Genomic DNA, 21,838 nt, shown 5'->3' with positions numbered 1-21,838 from the left:
AAGCATAATTTCATCAGTGTTAGGTTTTTCTCACACACCTTTTAAGAACAGAGACTTCAAGTGTAGTCTGAGATGTTTTTTTGCTCAATTAGATCATTTTGATGGAGTGATTTGCATCTGAGTTTTATAGTTGAGGCAGGATGTTGTTATTAGAATTTAAACTGTTTCTTCTGTCTGAAGTCCACTGATCTATCAGGGAGAGATAGCCAGGGCAAACAGGCCTGTAATGGACTGGTCATGGACCAAGGACCCAACTGGGAATATACTTAAACAAAGACACACAAGACTGCATACTGAGGGATAAAAAAAGCATGAAAAACACTAAACTGTCAAACATTCAGCTGGTACTTAACGGTTATGTTCACATTGAATCATAAACATGAACATAAACAAAAAGAGAAATAACTGTATTTTTCATTAAAAATTGACAATGACACATCAGTGGCAGTTGCATTGTGTTACGCACATCTATGATCTATTGTTTGAAATCCTTTTCGCAGGTTCAGATATGCCACCTACTGACCTCCCTGTCTCTCCCTTCTCCCTGCGTTGTACACATGAATGCTGGCCCAACTGATAATGATGGGGCGGGTATTGAAAGACGAGTAACCCTGCCGTTTCCCTCTCTCTATGATTCATTAACCCGATTTCCACTAAGCTCTGTCCCACATGTGTCACGGAGGTGCCTCCTGAGGATTCTACTGCCCCACCCTTGCCCGTCTGCTGCCGCGTTGTACTCCAGCTCACTGCCAAACCGACAGATTACTGTTGAGAGCATAAAGTTCTCCCTTAACAGGTTGATAGCCTTTTCATCTAGGTTCTCTCAAACCTTTTGCCACAGGATTCCCAATTGTTTGATTGATCCTTTGATCTACAAGATTTTAGATTTCAATTAAATGTCATGTATTCACTCACTTAGGCAGTTGTTTTGACACAAGGAAAAGCTTTGGGGTTGAAACTTGTATCAGCAAGGGGGTTGAGTAGTGAGACTTAATTGTCTTTAAAAATAATTCTGATGTAAATATTTATTTAATTGCAAAGTAAAGGTGATTTTTACATCTTCACTGTAGTTTACAGTTCAGAAGGATGAGTAAGGAAAATGAAACATTCATGTAGATGAGAAAGTAGATGAAAAGTAGAAATTATAGAAACGTTGAAGTGATCAAATGAGTTATGGTCAGCTCTTTAATGTTAATAGAAACTGTCATATTGTCACGAGTTTCCAAGTTTCAACTATAACCAACTTAATTCAAGCAGATGAAGGTTTTCTAAATTTAAACTAAAGTCTAAATAATTCAAATAAAACCCTGTTTTAAGTTACTTCATTGGTTTGTGAGGGAAGGTTGTTGCTGAAAAGGCAAAAAGCTTCCCCAGCCGCCTGAACTGTACCACAGTACATCAGTACATCCTGTTCTCACCCCCAACGCAGGCCAACCACCCCTCCAGGGGCATGCAAAGAGAGATTTACAGTGTACACAGTCATCATGAGGCTTCAAAAGTGCCTCACGGGGTCAGTGGATGAATGAATGGACTGACAGGGCAGCTGAAATTGTCCAAGACATCATTCAGTTATGTCTATGTGCTGTCTTTAGAAAATTCTGAATATATACATTGGATTCTCAAATGTTATTGGACTTCAACAAGAAATCAGTGAAAGATATTGATATTAATGGCAGATCATTCGGGACTGTTTAAGGTCACGAGCCACAGATTTTCATTCACAAGGGGCCAGTGATGGACATTCCTAAAGCTTCAGATTGTGTTTTTTTAGTTAGATCACAGTGGATTTTGATCCTCTTTGAATCATTTTCCTGTTCCAGAAGCCATCCTCTTCTCATTTTCCCTGTCTTGACTGCTTGATGTTTTCAGCCACAATTTACTAATATTTGGAATCTACTTTCTCTTTTATTTATGCAGTATTTCCTGTTCATGGCTGCCACACAGCCCCAAAGTAGCACATGTCCTCCGATAGACTTAACGAATGATAGGGTTTCATCTTTTTTTCATCTCCTTATCATAGTCTACAAACAAATCTTTAGTTGACTCTGACAGAGGAGCTCAAGCTTACCTTTAGCTCTCCATAGTGCTTGTTTACAAAATAGCTGACCCAGATGTTGCTTTGCAGATGTCAAATATTGACTGATTGTGATGAGGTCACAGGAAAGATGGCCCTCCGGTGACCTCATTTCCATACAGTGAAAACAGTGCACAATCCCTAATACATCAGCTAAATCTTGCTGTAGTCCCTCTTCAAACTGTGCTGGGTTTTTGCTCACTGCCCAGTAAAATTGGATTTCTAGAAGTTTTTCTGGAAGGGTCTTGTCCTACTCTATCTCTACTGCTCCGATTGTCTGCCATTTTTTGCAACAGGTATTTCAAAGCTGCAGGCAACTTTATACTGTATGCATTTTTTATTGAGTCAATATATGCACATGCAACTGTATTGATCACCAATGCACAAGAGACAGTTGTACTGAAGTTTTTAAAGACGCATTTGACAAACATTTCCCCAGTCAAACTCAAACGGATAGATTGGTACCATAAACCATCGGGGAGTCTGGACTGTCTATTTAGGCTTGAGGTGACAGTGCAACCCTACAATTAGCCCTCAATCAATGTGTCTTTCAGAGTTTCACCTTGGTGTGGGACAGATTCCCAGTTGGCCATCTTTTCAGCCTGGTGCTGCTGCATGCAGAGGATGGTTTAGTTTAGTCTAATTTGGTTTATAGGCAGACAGTGTTTTTTTTGGACCAGAAAACCATTTGTTATCTGTTTCCTCTGGAGTAACAACCATGAATCAATCTCACTACAAACGTACAAACACAGAAGCGCCCCGGTGATTACCCCAAATAAACACATGCAGTATGGGATACGTATACTCACACACACACACACGCACACACACACACACATAGAAGGAGGTTCAGAGAGTGCACACTAGCAGGCACACTCAAATGCAAAGACACACTGAAATATTTGCTTTAAATAAATAGTCATCAATTTAATGCAGATTATATTTTGAGTTTTGGTTTCTGCTTTATATGTTTACACTTTTTACAGTCGGCCAGCTTGTTTATACAAATTGCAATATATGCTTCATTTTGTGGCCCAACCATATGTGAAAGGATTTTGTATAGCAGGATGAAATGCTGGTGGGGGGTTCATTCACAAACATGCAGCAATAGAGGAGGTAGGCACAGCAAGTTTTGTGTGACTTATTTGCTTTTTGTGGAGATATCTGTGAGCAAGAAATCATTTCCTCAACGATATCTTACCAGAGTGAGAACAGTGCTCTGACAAAGGATGACTGACTCTACTCATACATTCTGCATTCTACATACGGCTTTTGTCTGTGACGTATGTTCCAAAAAGTGATAAGGAACCAATATTTTTAATGTGCCACTGAAGGTATCATTCTGTGTGAATAGCTTTTGGTTTATTTAGATATCAGTTCATTAAAATTCACTGCCTTTCTTTGCCATTTTCTTTCCTTTGATATCTATAGTTTGTGGTTCCTGAAATTGCTTAATCATATATTACTCTTTCTCTTCACCTCCATTGCACTTCTAACTACTGTTTTAAAAAGTGCTTCACAAATTACTCACTGACAGATTTGCATATCTAAACTTATGTTGTGCAACACAGGGATTTCATGGCAGTTGATATTCAAACATGATCTTAGAAAAAGGCAAATATACTTTCATACTGTCAGCATTGTGGCAGCAAGTTCAGGCTGGTTTAGGACATACTTGTGGCTGTCACAGTTAGATGTCATTTTGGGTACAGTATAAACTCTGGCACAGCAGGTTCATTATCAGGGGTTTGCAGCAAAACAATTGCTTCAACTTATATAAGAAGAGGGTGCTTACATGATCAATATTATTCCCACAAGAAAGGCATTCAAACACGGTTTGGACTGAAGATGTGCCAAGGGAGCAGATGAATGGAGGGAGTGAATAGATGTCAGCACATTGAGGATGTTTGTCTTGACTCCTGAAAAGTAAGCTATTCTGGATGTATTTGTTTTTTTTTAAATTAATGCTGCAGTGAGGCTTTACTCTTTATATCTTACCATTGTTGCTTTTCTTTTCCTTCCGAAATTCTATCTTAATTATTGCCTTTCCTTACCTTTTTTACATCAATCTTTCTATTTATCTTTTTTTCTTTCCAGCTTTGCTTTACTTTTTCTTTCTCTCTAGGTGCTGTGTTGTGCAGCCAAGGCCGTTTCTTCCCCAGAACGCGCTCTTGAAAGGCTATTCATGGATTCCTCAATGAAACCCTATTACATTTGTTTGCAAGTGTGTGTGTGTGAACGTAAGAGAGGGGGAAAGAGAGACGAAGAAAGAAAAATGAAGAGAGGGAAAGGTATTACGGGGGCTGTGCTACAGTACCATCTGTATGCAAATCTCCTCAGACTTTGGTAAACTTTGATCAAACACTCAGACCTCTCTCTCCCTTGCTGTACTCCCTCCCTCCCATCCGCTCTTGCCTCCCTGTCCACTATGTGTTCTGCAATTACTGTAGCTCCACAGCTCTTTGTCACAACTGCATATTACTCAGCTAGAGTAAAGGGTCCCCTCGAGGAACTGCCCCATTCCACACACACAGCCATGTTTTCTACCCCAATACCCTCTGACAGCCTCCCTGTATAAGCCTCTGCTCCTTTACCTAACATAACCTCAAAATACACAATTTCTGAGCACCTGCGACAGTGCTAAACCCCACAACAGATGGTGTCACCCCTCCTCACACACTCCCACACAGATACACACTCTCATAGCACACACACTCCCTTCACAGATAAAGGGTCTCTTGGCAAACAGAGCCCAGTGTGGGGCATGGGTGATGCCATTGTAAAGAGGTTGGGCACAGGCACACTTGTGTATGGACACACACAGGGGGCATTGTTTTCCTCCATATGGGAAGGTTAACATGTTGAATACAGATCTGGTGCCCAACAGGACAATAGAAATGTTGTGGTAAGTGTTTGTCAATTAATCGCAGCGGTAATGAAGATCTCTGAAGAGATGACACCAACAAGCTCAAAACACACAAACGTGCCACATTATCTTCTGCACAGCTTTAATGTGTATCCGTCAGTGGGGCGTAAGCCCATTAGATTTGTGTCGTGTGTGTGTCTGAGAAGCCAAAGCAGCTAGTGAGTAGAAGGAAAGCCACGCCATATGTCTGTTAAACATAGGAGATAGCTACTCTGTGACATCAGCTCCCTTCTAAACCAATTAGCCTAATTTCAGTGAGTGTATAGCTTAACTGCAGTTAAAAAGTAGCATATAAGGCAGTGTGTGTGTCCACACAAGAGAGGTGTACAGTTTAATGTTTGTTTAACACATTGGACAGAAAATGTTTTGAGCAAAGGTATTTAATGTTACAGTTGATATCTCCATCTGAAGCAGACTGCTTCTGTTGGTTGGCCGTGATGTCTTGTTTTTCTTTTCCCTCCTAAACATTCACTGCTATTGTCTATGAACTTGTTTTCCTCTATTACCAAGCAGGATAAGTCATTAGGCAGATGGTAAGGGGAAGTCCCACGAGAGGACACACGCACAGACGCAGATAAAGACACCAGACTCCAGTCCTGTACGTGCACATGCACTGTAAATGTGCACAAAGACACCAGACCCCTGTTATGTAATCCACCAGCTCCACTCCCCCACTGAGAGGCTCAGTCTTTGGCTGTCTCAACTCCAAAATAAAGTCATCAGTCTTCATATACTGCTGTCTCTCACATAGGACACATGCCTCTGGATCATTTTGGTGTTGCTTCAAAGGATGTAGCCAGTCGAAAGTGGCTGAATGTGAAGTGTGGGGCACTACAAAAGTAAACATTGTGAGTGTTTGATTCATATTGTAGTACAACAAAGGAAGTGTCTTTTAGCACACAGAGAAATGATCATGGGCTCATATGGTGCAGTCTTCCTAGATAAAAAGGATTTATCAAAGTCGTCAACAATGTGTATTTTATGTCGTATTAATTCCCTTCTCTCCATGTCGCTTTCTCTATCACTCTGTGAACATGCTGTTGTGCTGAATGACTACGCAGACCATAGCAACAGTTCTCTTTCAGCCATCTCCAGAGAACGCCTGGCCAGGCTCCTGAGAGGCACATATTTGGGCTCAGGCCCGACACTGGAGTCACAGCGGTACAGAGGAGAAAGGGGAGGTGGAGAGAGGAGGGCAGAGCCATGTGGCTGATGTTGGTAAACAGTATCCAGCCTTGTCCTGGCGTCGTGGCAAGCAGCGCACAAGATATCAGACGCCCGGGCCACACACAGACCGCAACAAAAGGTAGACACACATACAGGCATTTGCATTCATACACACACACACGGGCAGGAATACAGACTACTAACAGACAAATAAAAGACTCACTCTCGTGTCTGCCACTCAGCAGCTGCTCCAGTTTCCATGGCAACAGCCTGAACAATGTAGCGGGAAAAGCTGTGTTGGTTAGAGAGGGAAATAGAGAAGTGTGCACGTGGAAATGTGTGCGCCAGTGAAGTGTGTGTGGGTGTGTGTGTGTGGGTGGGTGTGAGAGGCTACAGAGGGGGAGGTAGCCGCAGGGTGCTGAGACAGAGAGGATTCAAAAGACACTCTCTTTCTTTGTCAGGATGAGTCTTTGAGAGGAGCAAAACAAATACAGAAATGTGGAGGCAAACAGGACAATAAACAGAGACTCAGATATGAATGGGTGAGGGGGTTAAAGATGATGGTCCCAGTTTTTTTTTTTCCTTTTTTGCAACAAAAGCTCCACAAAGGTGTAGAACAGGATTTTATTATGTCTATTTATTTTTGAAAATGAGGTATTTCAAAGTGCTATTAGTTGCAGCACTAAATGTACATTTTAAAAATGAAAGAAAAAAACATCTTATATCACTTTACCCATACTATGCACCCGAAATATAAACAAAAGAGAGAGAAAAAGAAGAAGTCCAGGTACATGAGGATAGAACACATTTGCTGTACAAAAGAATTATTTGAGATAGAAGAGAAAATGACAAGATAAAGTGATATCTACCAAAAACTCATTTTCATACGAAAATATAAGTATAAAATTTAGTATGTATCAGGTTCACACTAAAAGCATAAAGGTGTGTAGAATTAGTAATATGATACAATACAAAGAAAAAGAGAAGAAAAAAAAACAATATGTTTTTATATAACAAAGTTTCATGACTCTCAGAAATTGAGGCATTACAGTACTTTTAAAGGTATATAAACTTCCAGTCTAGTTATTGGCAGCTTCCTGACTTGTATAAAAAAAAAAAAAAAAACAAGGACAAAGGGTATTACAAAACAAGGCAGATCTGAGTGTATTTTGTCTGTACAGTATTGTTATATACAAAAGTGTCGGCTAGCAAGGTGCACAGTTATACATCCACTGACTTGGTTTGAGCACCAGTGTGAGAGGAGTGAGAGGAAGAGAAACTGTAGTGGCATTGTGTTTGTGACCCATAACGCCTCAGTCATTGTAGTCTTTTCAGTTTTGCAGTGGTGAAGGCAAAGTAAGTGTGCACTGCTTCTTATACATGAACTCTCCTAGCAAAGTGCCCTCTAACACCTGTCCCTGTATGGAATCACTAGATTCCAGGCTGGTGTCACAGTGAGTACAAAAAAATTACAAATAGAAATGATATAAAAACCAGAGGTAAGCAAGACTAAAAAGTGTCTTCTTCCTCACTCTTTTCTCTCCTCTATCTTTCCTCGATGTGACTGGATTGAGAAAGTAAACCCTAAACATTCTTAACGTCAACAAATGTGCAAAAAAAGTGGCGGCAGTGAAAGTCCGAGCAATCCTCCAGCAACCTCCCACTCCCCTCCCCTCCTCCAGGTGTGTGTCGGCATCTGAAGATAAACATCCTCTGAGATTTAGTGTATGTGCACGTGTACAACAGATATGTTAGCCTATGTGCCTGTGCGCAAGTCTATAGGCCAACGTGTGCATCCAATCGTGTTTCAAACTGAGTTGAGACAGAGGGGTTGGGAGCACGGGGGGTCATCCAGGGTATATGTGAGTGATTCTGTGTTGTAGCGGTTGTCTGTTAGCGAGTTCTAGCCTGCTCCAGCCTACGCATCAGCTGCTGCCTACGGGCATGGAGCCTGTCCTTCTCCTGCTGGAGCCTCATCTCCTCTGTCTCTAATGAAGTCACGTAGTCGGTGGCCTTCTTCAGGATCAGCACCTTTGCCGCCTTCTCATTGTGTGCCAACTCTGGCACGTGGTCACGCAGAGTGAGGAAGCTGGAGCGTAGGTCGTTGCGCCGCTGGCGCTCCAGGATGTTGTGGTTGCGTCGACGCTCGCTGTCCTCAGAGTCGGAACTGCCGCGTGGGCTGCTGTCCCCGCTGCTGCTGCGCTTGCTTCGTGCCCCTGATGTGCTGGTGACTGAGCTGCAGGACGAGGAGGAAGATGAAGAGATCGTTCTGGTAGGAGGGCGTGGTGCATCTGACATCTTCTGCTTCTTTGGAGGTGGGATCAAGTCGTCATCGGAGGCATATGGTGAAGGGGCTGCATAATTGTGTTGCTGCTGGTGGACTGAACTCCTCTTCAGGATGAGCTCCTGAGGTGCTCGGCTGATGAATCGACTCATCACACCAGACCCTGAGACAACTCCTCTTGCTTCTTGGCTCTTGGGATGTACAGAGATGGTGACTGTGCCTGTGGCCATGGGTGATGCCTTGCTGATTGTGGAGCGTCTTTTCTCTACTGTAACAACATCAATTTCCTCCTCCTCCTCTTCTTCTTCTTCCTCTTCCTCTTCGTCTTCCTCTTCATCTTCGTCTTCATCTTCGTCTTCATCTTCATCTTCTGGGAAAAGAAAACAAAGTGATTGAGTTAATCGCTCGGACACACCAAACATTCTCACTATTCCATCTATGTGTACCAGCAGGTGACAGACATGCATGTGAGCGTGTACATATGTGAGTGAGATGAAGAGAGTGTGTGTGGGAGAGAATGTTGCTCAATGCTGTTTGAACAGGCAGTAAACTCTTAATGCTTAGTGTCAGTCACTTCTCAACTAATCTGCTCTGCAGGCATATGCATGTTTTGTCTCACTGCTGAGCAGACAGGTTGGATTTCTGCCTTTTACCCCCAACGCCCGCCTTTAAAACTTCTCCAAATCTTCTGAGACTAATACAGTGAGATGACAGTTTTAGTCTGTTCCTTTAATTCTTATCAGTGCAGCCCAAGCCTAAGTGTTTGAGATAGCAGCAAGGGCTTTAAGAACTAAACTTTAATTTTGACCTCTCTTGAAGTTAAAAAAAAATATACATATATTTCTATAATTTTCCTGGGCTTTTCATATATTTCTGTGCAGAAACTACAAGGAGCAGCTGAGTCTTACAATCCACTATTGTTGTTGTTTTTTTTTAGGTAAGAGGAAGTGACCAATCATGAGGCTGAGAGTGTCAGGCCCAGTTTAAAATGCCTTTGTGATAATGGCTCACATTATCAGCTCAGGAGCATCTGAAGAGTGTGGCATTTTACAGCTTATGGTTACCCACTTCAGACACCACTGCGACAGGATGCTGTCTCAACACACATACTGATCGCAGTCTGTTGCTGACATCAAAACAAAGCTGGGCACAGCTGGCTTGATGGGAGGGGGTGGTGTGGCTGACTTATCCACATGTGAGGCACCTTGGTGTCACATTCTGAGAGCTCGTTCAATGGAGGAAATCTCTTCAAGTTCTTCAAGTCTCCTATATGTACAGCTGATTTTTATGGCTGTATGTTTAACTGGCCAAACGACATTCTGGCCTTTTAAATCTATGTTCCTTTCATGAAAAAAAAAATGAAGAACACGTGCGAGTCAAAGAAGAACCAGAGTAGGGCCAGAGTGCGCGGGACGGTGGGGCGGCAGGCGATCGGATCACCACAATTTAAGCCTCAGAACTGGAGCGGCGCCAGGGAGACAGCTGCTGTGGTGGAGCGCTTGTTCAAAGCTGTCACCCCCCGACAACCACCACCCCTCCAAAAAAAGAAGCAGTCAGGGCGCTCCTACGATTTCTTTTATTCGCTGTGGAGGAGGTGTTTGGCAAGTCTGACTACGTCTACCCTCTGTGCCAAGCTGGAGGTCTTTGTACTACTGTTTTAGAGCGAAAACACTCTGATAAGGACTTGTTAGTGTTTGTTTAGGAAACTCATGAGCAGTAATGTGGGAGATGAAGTCTTTATAATACACAGAGTACTTTTTTTTTCACATACAAAGAAAATGGAAAACGTTGTTGGTTCTGTTGCGTGTTCCAGTGTTGTCTTTGTTGTGGAATACTGCCATCTTATATATTCATCTTATATAGTCTATATATCTTATATTCTACTATTCATCTTCCGAGAGCCTAAGTGTGGTCATCAGCTGGTCTCAGGTCAGCCATTCGGACAGACTGTCTAAAATAAGTGCCAATTTCTGACACGCTGTGCGCAAATTGTCCCTTAATCCATGCGTAATGAAAGAATTCACGGCACTGTGAACCGGACACTTTATCAGCTCATCACATTATTGAACACCTTTTCATCTCTCCTCCCACAGCCTGGTTGGTGTGTGTTTGTGTGTGTTGTGTCTTTGTGCTTGGCACAGATGCCAATGGAGTTCAGTAAGGCACACAATTCCCCATTTTACTGCCATCTGCCGGATGCGGAGCCCGCTGATTACATAAACCTAGTTCACTGTGTCTCTACTCGACAATATATGTGTGCATGCGCGTGCATGTGTTAGTATGAGTGTGTCGAATGTAACGAGCTAATCCGATTCTGGGCCAGTCATATAAGCAAGTTCCAGTCATGATTAGATAGGATACAGAGTTTACAAAACAATAATAACAACAATAAGACGAAGAAAAATAATGATGTGATAACACAGTTTTAGAGATTGTATCATGATAAGAAATTTCTTAGGGTAACAAAGGTTTTTCGAGCTTCTTCCTATTCTTACCGGAGTCACTGGGCGCGCTCTCGTGAATTGTGGATGTGTTAACGGTCCCAGATGAGTCCCTGCTGCTGTGCTTCTTGTTGACCGGGAAAGGGAACACTACCGCCGGGTCCACACACTCTGACACCGAGCTGCGGCTCACCAGCTCCTGAGCCTTGACGTACACGTTCCTTCCTCCTGCTGTGGCCGTGGAAATAGCCTTGCCGAGTTTCTCCGTTACCACCCGTTCCAGCTTTTCCCTGGCGGAGAAGCCACTCCACATGCAGTCCTGTATAATGATGCTGTTGGGGTTTGTATCCAAAGCGGAACCGAACAGGTCCCCATCGTCAGATGCTCCCCATATATCGTCCTCGGGCAAGAGCAGCAGCTCTGAAGCCCAGTCCAATGGGTCTCCTAAGCCTAAGCCAAGAGGGTCTGCTTCCGGAGAAGCAGCCACCGGTTCTCCCGGTTGCGCGGCGCGGCTCGGAGAGAGGGGCGGAGTGGGCAGTAACTCGAATTTCTTCCAGATGTCCTCCCCCGGTGGCGCAGAGTCCGGACCACAGAAGTAGAAGTCGTCTTCATCCGGGTAGAAACATGGTTGTATGGAGTCAAACTCCAAATCGGAGTTTTTACTCACGATGGCCGGCATTCTATCCCACAATCGAAAAACCTATGAAGAGACAAAAGATAAATTGCTTGACTGTCCACAGTAAAAGAGCGGCTCTCCTCATTTCTTTTCTCCTCTATCGCACTTGAAAACTGCGTTGGAAAAAGAGCACGAGTCAAAGCCCACACACAGTCTGCCACACTAAATTCCAAACTGTCTCCTCTGTGGGGTTTAAAAAACACCCAAATCTCACAGGAGAGTGTGCGTAAATGTGACCGTGACGCACAAACTGTGCAAAATGAGTCCCTGACGCACTTCTTTTTCAACACACAAAAAAAGACTTTAAGACACGAAAAGAACTTTGACTAATAAAACACATGGAATGACAACCACTAAATATAATAAAGGTTGTGTTGTACAAAAATGACATAACAGAATTAACAGCTGAAATAAGAAGATGCTCACCTCGTCCTGACTTGGGGTGATAATATGTGAGCCAATTTTTCTCGTATCTCGCAGTCAGTAATACAGACACCAGATTTGGCGCAGTCATCTACTTCAGGAGCACAGACAGTCCTCTGACACAAATTCTGGCTGGCTGTAAAGTGTTATACATCCAGTTCTGCGGGAGGAAATAGGCTCCTCCCACGTGGGCTGGAAGGTGGGGAGGTACCTCGAGTCGGGCTTTGGGTTTGACGCGGCGCGGGAGATACGCTGGCTGGCAGCTTTCTTTCAAGGTAAATGGAAATAAAATAGCCTTACCATTGAAAGCAAAAAGGAAAATGGGGTGAAAAAGTTCAACAAAAGAGTGCAGAGGAAAGAAAACAAAAACAAGAGGCTATGAATACATACATGAAAAAAAACAGAGTATGGAAATGAAGAAATAAATAATTAAATAACATGGTTTTTTGACAGCCTCAGGCAAAATAGGAAAGTCAACATCAGCGGTGAAGCAATTGAGAGGTTTGATTGGATTAATTTTAGGCTGCTGGATGTTTATTAGTTCAAGTAAAAGCCACTTTTTTGTAACCCATTCCATGTAATCTTAAAAAAACAACAGCAACAACAGGAATGAGATGATTTAGGTTTATTTTTTAAACCAGCAGCCTACTTGTAAGAGTGAATTTATATGTTTGTTCAACAGTACAAAACCCACATAGTAGGGAATTATGTGAAAATATCCAGAATGATAGCGTTTTTTGTGTGTTAAGCTAAATGTAGGCTTAAAGTACGAAGTTCATCATATTATAGGCCCATGGGAGTAACTTCCTTTCAACCTGCATATCATACCTTTAAAATCAGGTTTAGGGATGTTTTTCAACACATTAAACCCCTCTGCCCTTCTCTTGCTCTCCTGTAGAGCTCGGAATATTTTCTCTTTTGTCTGAGGACCACCAGCATCCTTGGAGTGAACAAAGTACAGGGCTCTCATGCGCCATCCTGCGGACATATACACAACAGCAGCTGATCTGCGCACCATCACCAAACCGAGCGAACCGGCCAGACAAAGACATTAAAACAAAATGAGACTGTTCTCAATAAAGAACATGAGAACAAATGTTACTTTGTAGGAAAGATAACAAATTAACTTCTGCTGGGCTAAAAGGAGCAGCATCTCGTCATAAAACAGGCTGCGCGGGACGGAGGAGCATTCAGCAGCCTCCGGGATGAGACAGGATCCAAGAAGAGCATGTTACGTAACCTCAAGCGGTGGTTGTAGCCTGGAGTCTTTCCCATTCCCTTTTCTAATGAGAGCTTAGGAGGAGCTGCGCATCTGTAATTATGCGCAGGCGTGCATACAGTCCTGATACAGACTTATTCAGGGAAAACGTTTACAAACGTTTACAAAACGCAATATTGCAATTGAACAGCTGTGTGAACAGGATGACAGCTTCCAGCTATTTTCAGACAGACAATAGAAGATCATAAAAAAACGATATTTGATGTTTTAAAGTGCTTTTGCAGATCAACACAAAAATGCACTATATAGGGAGAAATGCCATTTTACAATTTTTTGTGTGCATACACAAATATTGTCTTTGTGTTTTTTTTTTTAACGATTTGTTTATTTATTGAGATTAAGTTCAAATAACCAAAGCCAGTAAAGTGAGAATTTGCAGCTGTTGCTCAACAGAGCAGGGATAGCAGGGAGTTTCCTGGGACTTTCTATGGAGTCTGCTCCCAGGAACATGGAGAGAAACTCCCTACAGGCTCCTACTTGTCCGCAGCTTTAAAAGAAAATTTGTCTCAAACTGCCATATAACTCTGACCCTTCAGCAGCGACAGCTTCCTCAGCTGTGAAACCAGACAGAGAGTGGGAGTGAGAACACAAGGAAAGTTTCTCTTTTTCTTCTTTCTGAACGCTGTAGACTGGGTTAGCACAGGAAGCTATACATCCTATTGCTCCTTATTTTCTACTGAGAACCAGACAACATGCCTAGAAAAGCCATAATGCCTTTACAATATTACGGAGTTTGTCCACATGGACTTGGATGAGTGTGTTCGCAATGTTTATGTATGTTTACTCACTCATTTCCTTTGCAACTACCCAGGTGTTTCTGAATATATTGTGTTTTTATTTTGTATTCACATAAGTAGACTTTTTTCATTCCCCTCCATACACAAAAGTCAAATGAGTACAATAACACTTTCCCTGAGTGTGTCAACTTCATGATTATATAGTTCAACGTGGAACTAATTATGCAGTATTCGTCATGAAACAAAACCCTTTCCCTCCGTTTGATTATCTTTGGATGAATGAAGTTAGATGTAAAGAGAAAGGTAGACTTGTCAGAGATGGAGCTATTTTGGCCTTTTTGCCTGTTGTTTTTATGACAGCTATGGCATGCTCATCCTCCCACCCACCATTCACCTCTGGACCAGGACACGGATGGTTAAGCAATTAGGCCAGTTTTGATAAAAGATTCATAAGTCACGCCAGCGGATAGTGCAAACACAAGGATGTTGTGAGTAAAATCTGCAGCAGTGACAGCAGGGCAGGCTGTATTCGGTCAGACAGCACGCACATCATCGTGTTTAAATTGTGTGCATGGGTCTGTGTGAGTGTGTTGCCTCAATGTGTTTATGTCTACTGGTGTCGTGATTTGTTTTCAGAGTAAACAATCAGTGGCACAGAGGACTTTAATTATACAGCAGGTTATGTAGATGGAGTCATCACATCTTCTCAAATCACCTGTGATGCGACAAAGATTCAGAAGCTGCACACTATGTGTAGTCTCTCAGAAGGGTGACTGAAAAAAAAACAGAAGTCTTGTTGACTGCTTACAAACATTGAGCATAACTTGTGTACAACCTGCATGCTGTGATTGAGCAGAATAATTTATCGGGACAGAATTCACATGTTTACATTGATATATGACGCTGAATTTGATTTCAATCTCTGGATCAGTTTCCAAAAGCAAACTATAAAGAATTTTTGGATAAAACATTCTAGGTTATTCATGCAAAAGAAGAGATTTGTAGTTTTTGTTATTATTGTTAGAAATCTTTTTAGGCTCTCTATCCCACAACTTTGAAAAAACGCTAAACGTGGCTTTGGGAGCAGCTACAGACCAGCTTCTATGGATTAAATTGATGAGCTGGATCTGATGCAGTAAAACGGCTTAGATATCTGCAAAAGTTTGTTTTGAATCAGGCATCCAAATATTAGCCTGATTTCTTAAATCTGTAGAAAAAAAGAGTCTTTAATTTTTATTATGTTGTGTTTTGGTAAATGTTTTGGTGCATCTATCAAACAAAAAGCCCATTTAAGTTGTGTCAAACTGACCAGAGGCTATTAGATCAAGTATGCATTGGTCCCCATAACCAAAATGACAGTATTTCAATTAAACCCTAAAATTGCTCGATAGATTGAGGACACGAATACATGACTCAATCTCTCTACAAGTGGATATAACATCAGAAATATATCTGCTGCGGTTTTAATATTTGGGATTTAGACCCATTTTTGACCTGAATAAGAAGAAAAAGAATAAACTCAAACATCTGACCAAATTGCTTGATGACCCAGCTGTGTTTGTCTTGAGAAATTCCTGGATATAAGAGTGTTTACAGTCTATAAGTGATTTCTTTTTACTGTGTATTTTAGTGTATTTTAGTGTGTACACTCTTCTGCAAAGCAAATAGAATGAGTGCAGTAGCAGAGTAGCAGAACTAATTCAATTAAGCAAGCAATTGCAAGAGTGTAATTTACGCTGCCCTGACACAGTTGGTTGGGCAGATTATTGTTTTATGCAGACAGATGTCCAGATGTCGGACGTTAAATTCCACAAAGGAAAAAAAAAAAGTTTCAGAGACCAAACCTTTTTGTCAGATGTCTCCATGTGACCAGAACATCAAACATTTCAATGCAAAGAATAAGCTTAATATTTATTTCTCAGGTCTTAAGTCTAATTTACAATAACGCCATAAGATACAGAAAATAAATCTTGAGTTTGTGTATCACACTTTTCATCATTAGGCAATAGCTTGCAAACATAGGTAAACATCTGCAATAGCTTGCTGTTTGTTCTAGTATTTCAACATGTATTTTCATGTCTCCAAATCTTCAAGGCGTGCTTAGTGCAAACATTCTAAAACATCAAAGTGCTGGAAAATCCTTATATAAATCTTGCAGGGTCTGCCATGGTCCATACATTAGCCTGAACAGCATTCAGTCTGTGTAAAGCATTAAGTCTCTTCTTCTTTAATCATGTCAAGTCAGATTCCACAGTGGCATCTTCGCCTCAAACAAACCAACTCCATGAAGGGGCCATGTTTGTCCACGATCCACACCATTACATTTCAGCTGCAGCGAAAACCCTCCACCCAGCAGTCCACACCAACACACTGGATTCTCTTCCGACCCTCCTCCCCTTAGCCTCACCCTTCAAATTAAGCAAGTGCTCACTTTTATTTCTTGAGCAACTCTTCAGTCAAACATGAGCTTCAGTTCCTCTTTAACTTCTTGCATCAATCTTTCTTGTATTGTCTCTTGGCATTGTTTAATTAAGGACAGTTAAGGTTTAAATGGACTTTTAAAGTCAGTTTAATATTCCGTTTTTTTGTGAATGGCAACCAAGTTGCTTAGGATAACTTTTGAATCTAACCGTTCACAAGCCTGAGGTGATGACTCAGGTAAAAAGAAGGTCTGTGTTTTAAAATTGTTGCCAGTTATGACTTCATCAGGATTTTGCAAGAGAAGAAGAGAGAAAAGAAGGAGCGAGTTGCAACAAAGCCCTGAGGAATTTCAAAGAGCTCTCTAACAATTCACAGAACAATCTTGGCAAAAAACATTTTTCAACCACTATAGAGTTCTTTAGAACATAAACCAGCATCAGAAATATGCTTGTAAAAAAACATTTGTTTTCCCATGTCTATTTTGAGAAATATTTTCCCAACGAGTCTATTTTAGGAAGAATAAACGTTTTTCAGGAAATATCCTGGCCTTTAGATATTGGATTTTCTGAGTGCCAAAAGCATCCCTGTGTGAAGGAAGCAGCTGCTGTCTTGTTAGATCTTGCCCTTAAACTGTATCTAAGTATGCCAACAGTTCTACCTATACAATTAAAGAAGCACATCATATGATGAATGGAGCACATAAACATCACTTTTTCCACCTGAGTAACGCTTCTGTATTCTATTGTCAGAATCTTGAGTGGAATCCATTCCACCCAGATTCATGCTTCCTGTGTCTTAACAGGAAATGTGTTTGGAGGAAGTTGAAAATGCAATTAAAAGTGGGAATATGTTCATATTTTGAAAGGCATGGGGTATATCACAGTAATTTACAGTAAGAAAAACCTTTGTATCATCATAACCTCACGTGAGCCACATGCAAGTATGCTGATTTCATTACAGGTTGCTTTTAACAGTAAGGACTGTATTTACATAACAGGGGATCCGGTGAAGCATGCGTTAAGAGATATCATGCAAATGATAACCAGGAATTTACTCTGTGTGGGAGCCTTTTCAGAGATGGACAGCGATATGTACGTTTTCTCATCCTTAGATTAAAAAATTGATAATTGGGTGACAGAACATTCATCGTAGTGTGACAATGAATGGGCACGAGATGTTCAAGCACATTCATTTTATAGATTTCAGTTGATTTTCCTATGTTAGTGATTTCTGCTTATTTATGCATTGTATTGATCATTTGCGGGCTTCAGTAGTTCCAATTAAAGCATAAAATGAGAGGTAATCATGTGTCGCTGTTGGTGTTTAGATCACATTACAAGTTATGGATCAAGTCATGACTATGAATCAATGAGCTTGGCCCTGTAGGTGAACATCATTAGGAGGCCTGACGATCAAGCAGAAATCTATGTCAGTGATGGATTAAAGGCAACAGCAACATGATCCAATCTGTCTGATCAGATGGGACCATCTCAGCTCTTTGTACTGGTCCTGAGATGGCTGGACACTATCACGCCGAAACGTGCGACCACAGCCCCACAACACCCATTTTCTACAACCTCTTCAGACTTGCCCTGGGAGAAACCTTTGACTATTTAAAGTGTTGCGCATAAATTCACTTTTGCCTTGACAGCTTTATAGGCCCATTGTTGCTTTTTCGTGAAAAAAGGGGAGGCTTTGGTGAGTTTGTGCAGTTGTGAATCAGGGGAAGGAAGCTTTATTTAACTGACGTGGGGGTCAGTTACACAGGACCACAGACTGTTAAATAAACTCTCAACTGATAAGAAGTCTTTAAAAGACCAGTGTTGTGAAGCTTGTTTCTCCTAAAGGAGAATTCTTCTAACTCTGCAGTTCCATTTTTGAATACTGAATTATCATATTAGAAAAGGTAGATGGAAATGAAAAAGTTTGTAAAATCTTCCCCAGTTTTACAACTATTGTGCATAAAGGGAGGTTGAAACATCTCTTGGCAGTAAGTTCTTACACAGCAAAAAATGTCATTTGTATGACTGATCTCTTCAAGGATCATCTGTATGTGCTTCTACAGAACAAGCATTAATAATTAATAAATGTTTTCTTATTTCCTTTGTACTGTATAAGGCTATTGCAACATGTTTTGTTTTTGACATCCTCTTCAAAGTTTAATATCTGCTTAGCTATCAATAAGCCTTCTACTCATCACAGCTATTCATGACTCGGCTTTGCTTATTCAGTCTAAACTATTGCCTAATTTGTATTTTCTTTCTTCCATTCCATTTCACAGCTTCTCTTGACAACTGTGTGAAAACACAACTGGTGTCTTTCAGCTCCGTGTTTTGGTTTTACAAGCCCAAACCAAACTTTCTTAGAGAAGCGCACAACTGTTTTGAATTAAATAGCTTTGGTTGGCTTTCTTACGAAAGCAACAGAAGCTGTATTTCAGCACACACTAGGATATGTTCTGCAGAAAGTTAAAAAAATAAAAGAAAAAGGAACAGCACTTGCGTGAAAAGTGACACATCCGTTTTATGACTGCAGGTGACCTGCCTTGTCAGGTTAGTGCAGCTGTTGGCCTGCTTTGATAGGAAGCCTGATAACAGATGACGTGTAAAACATGTTTTGTAATCATAACATTACCTGCATGATCACTTACTTGAGATAAACAGCCAATGTGGGTTTAAGGGGCCAAAAAGGAGGAAGATAGCGTACTCTAAGTGACTTGTTTACTGATGAACACTGATGGAGACTGTGATACCCAAAGACTTTGTTTGGATTTGTCTTCACCTCACACCTTGTTCACAACCGTGGTTCCTCAGCAGTGCCCTTTAGTCTAAGTACTATTTATTCCTTTATTAGGAATGAAAGATGCTTGATTCCTCAACTTCCACACCTCTTCATGTTACTTCAGATACAGATAACACAGAACCGAACAAGCTGCTGGCCCTAGTGAACCCTGTTTAGCCCTTGTGGAGGTCAATGAGCTCTTTTTAGCATCCCCCTCCTCATTCCTCTACCCGTCTTTATCTCTCTGCATTTGTTTTGATCCTCTGGGGTCATTAGCCAGACTAAATGTTTGTCCGTGCACAAAGGGAGATGGTTAATATGTTTCAACACATCCATTTGTCAGCTTTCTTGTCTTGCTGCACAGTGTGTGAAAGGGGAGCTTAGCGTCTCAACTGGCATTTCAAGACTTACAAGCATTTCAACACCTCTGGCAGAAAAGGCCTTCTGTGTGTTTGCACGTGTGCATTTGTATGTGTATGTATGTGTGTGTCTAAATGCATTCCTGCTTAAGGGTTGGGTTCCCAGCCTCCTGGTCGATATATCACCCCTGAGATCATCAATGTGCAGTTTGGAGGAGAAAGAAAATGGAACATTTAACTTCCTGCAAACATGCTCAGTCCTGTCAGTCTGCTCCAGTCAGATTATAATGACTTACGAGAATTGGGAAAGGAGTTGAGGAGAAGAGAAAAGAAGAAAAGAGAACATAAGAAGAGGAGAAGAAAGGGGAATGATTATTTGCTTGTAAATCAAAAAGAAGGAAACCAATGTTATAAATTTTAGGTGACTGTTTGTGTTGACAGGAAGTAGAGTAGTTAGCGATGTTATAATGATAGCGCTGGTGATTTGTTAAACCCTGGCCTAAACAGGAAGTCAGCGGTCCAGAAAAATGGTCGTCCTAACCAAATTTAGCTATCAGTGGGAAAAGGATCCATTTGTCTCTGTGATGAGTGATTCTTTCCTCCTGTGCTTGACCCTCCTGTGGTATTCAGAGCTCATAATTTTGGCCCTTATGTCTGTCGACCTAACATACATTACGTGATCCAAATTTCTTCGCTTGTGGTGTGTTTGTGTGTATCTGTATGTGTCCAGTTGTAACGGTCAGTCAAAGAAGCGCAAATCTTTAATGTAATCATAAGAACGTCATACCCAGATGATGTTTTATACAATTAATCTCTCAAATAGTGGAATGTAGTGGAGAATAAGAAAGAAGTAGAAGAAACCTCTAATGTAAAACAAAAGAACCTTTTTTCTTTAGTGCTTAACTTGGTAGACAAAAGTTTTTTCTTCCCCTAGGTGTCAGTTCCTCTATGAATAACAGTGATAACATACTCAGTAACAATACTAGCATTGTTAAAAGTTGTGTAGAGTAGATATTAGCAATAGTAGACCCAGCCAAGTCTTACAGAAAAATGTGACAGTCGCGTTATACAAAGTATGTATTTGTGCTGATAAAACAGAATCTTTTTTTTTTTTCATGCCATCCAGCATTTCTTTCAGAGTTTCATTTCAGTAGGACGTCTGGTTCCTGTGTATAGCACTTTTTGTGAGTTTAGGGTGTGGGACTGGGCCGCCAGTAATCCAGGAAAAGGATATTTTAATCCAAGATGTTATTACAGAGTCTGTTATTAGTCTGTTAATGCAAGCCATAATGTTTTCCTAAACTGAACCAAGTCATTTTTATTACTTCACCTTCACTTGGTGAAATAACAAGGAAACAATGGCTGAATGCAAAAACAGTATTTTGAGTTATTTGAACGCACCAGTGACCAAAAAGGAACTCAATCTTGAGTCTTGGCAGTTGTGTGTGGTGCCATTCTGCACCCCCTCCAGCATCAGAGCTTGAGGACTGGCGAGCCATTAAATGTGATGTAAAACATTTCACAAAATTTTGTGACGCTGTGTCACTCTATGGAGTTTAATGTACAGTGAAAATTGTGTCTGTCCACATAAATCAATAGATGAAATTGAGACTAAATTCAAACTATTTCAGGTTTTCTATGAGGCTTGATGCCAGTATCCATACTAGTACTCATTAGATAAGATCATCTTAATTTCTTTCCATTATTCACAGCAAGTAACTCTACAGCTAAAGGGAATGTAATGTCTTAACTAGATGGTCCTAACACTGATTAATTGAATGAAGATATATTCTGCTTTCTGCTGTCTTTTTTGAGGTACACACAGGGTTTCCCTTGCTATCAGTGCCATGATGCACCAGCCCAGGCAAAACTGAAAGCAGAGAACAAATATTTGTTCACAAGTATTAACTCTTGAACAAATGAAAACTGACCTGTAAGTCTGGAGATAGAAAATAGAAAAGAATTGAACTGAACTGAAAAGAGAACATGACAAGATCAGAAAACACACCACTTCAGATGTTGATGAAGATTCTCAGTCATCCAGGTCCAAGAAGATGTCCAGTTGCTCTTATTCAAGGGAACACCACTTCAGTGTTTATCCGGTACGTTGCAAGCTGATGTTGAAGGTTTCCCTCTGTTCTGCTTCGTCATGCCAAGATATCCTGATGAAAAGGTAGTACAGGGTGTTGATGGAGAGAGAAGAAAGGAGCTGCAAGAAGAGTTGCAACAGTAAATAATAAAAGCTCGCTCACAACACAGAACAAAACAAG

General features: G+C 41.1%; 1 protein-coding gene across 2 annotated transcripts; it reads right to left on the bottom strand.

Moving 5' to 3' along the window:
• Nucleotides 1-6,777: 6,777 nt before the first annotated feature.
• On the bottom strand, nucleotides 6,778-12,118 carry mycn (MYCN proto-oncogene, bHLH transcription factor). 2 transcript variants are annotated; one of them, XM_072361955.1, is made up of 3 exons: nucleotides 11,995-12,118; nucleotides 10,947-11,592; nucleotides 6,778-8,821 (listed from the first exon to the last, which is right to left on the bottom strand). In XM_072361955.1, exons 2-3 carry the CDS (start codon nucleotides 11,569-11,571, stop codon nucleotides 8,061-8,063), a joined length of 1,386 nt encoding a protein of 461 aa, XP_072218056.1. In that variant the 5' UTR covers nucleotides 11,572-11,592; nucleotides 11,995-12,118; the 3' UTR covers nucleotides 6,778-8,060. The 2 variants fall into 2 exon arrangements, with proteins under 2 accessions (XP_072218056.1, XP_072218057.1); XM_072361956.1 differs by having other exon boundaries at nucleotides 6,778-8,818.
• Nucleotides 12,119-21,838: the final 9,720 nt, after the last annotated feature.

The sequence above is a fragment of the Leuresthes tenuis genome, unplaced genomic scaffold, assembly GCF_036924035.1.
Source record: "Leuresthes tenuis unplaced genomic scaffold, fLeuTen1.0.hap1 SCAF_13, whole genome shotgun sequence".
Classification (NCBI taxonomy): domain Eukaryota; kingdom Metazoa; phylum Chordata; class Actinopteri; order Atheriniformes; family Atherinopsidae; genus Leuresthes; species Leuresthes tenuis.
This window is presented reverse-complemented; position numbering and strand designations above follow the sequence as displayed.

Excerpts from the sequence above, each read along its gene's own strand:
- mycn (XM_072361955.1), bottom strand. The coding sequence starts at position 11,571 with ATGCCGGCCATCGTGAGTAAAAACTCCGATTTGGAGTTTGACTCCATA. Across the intron at positions 8,822-10,946 it reads GAGCGCGCCCAGTGACTCCG|AAGATGAAGATGAAGACGAA; the intron begins GTAAGAATAGGA and ends TTCTTTTCCCAG.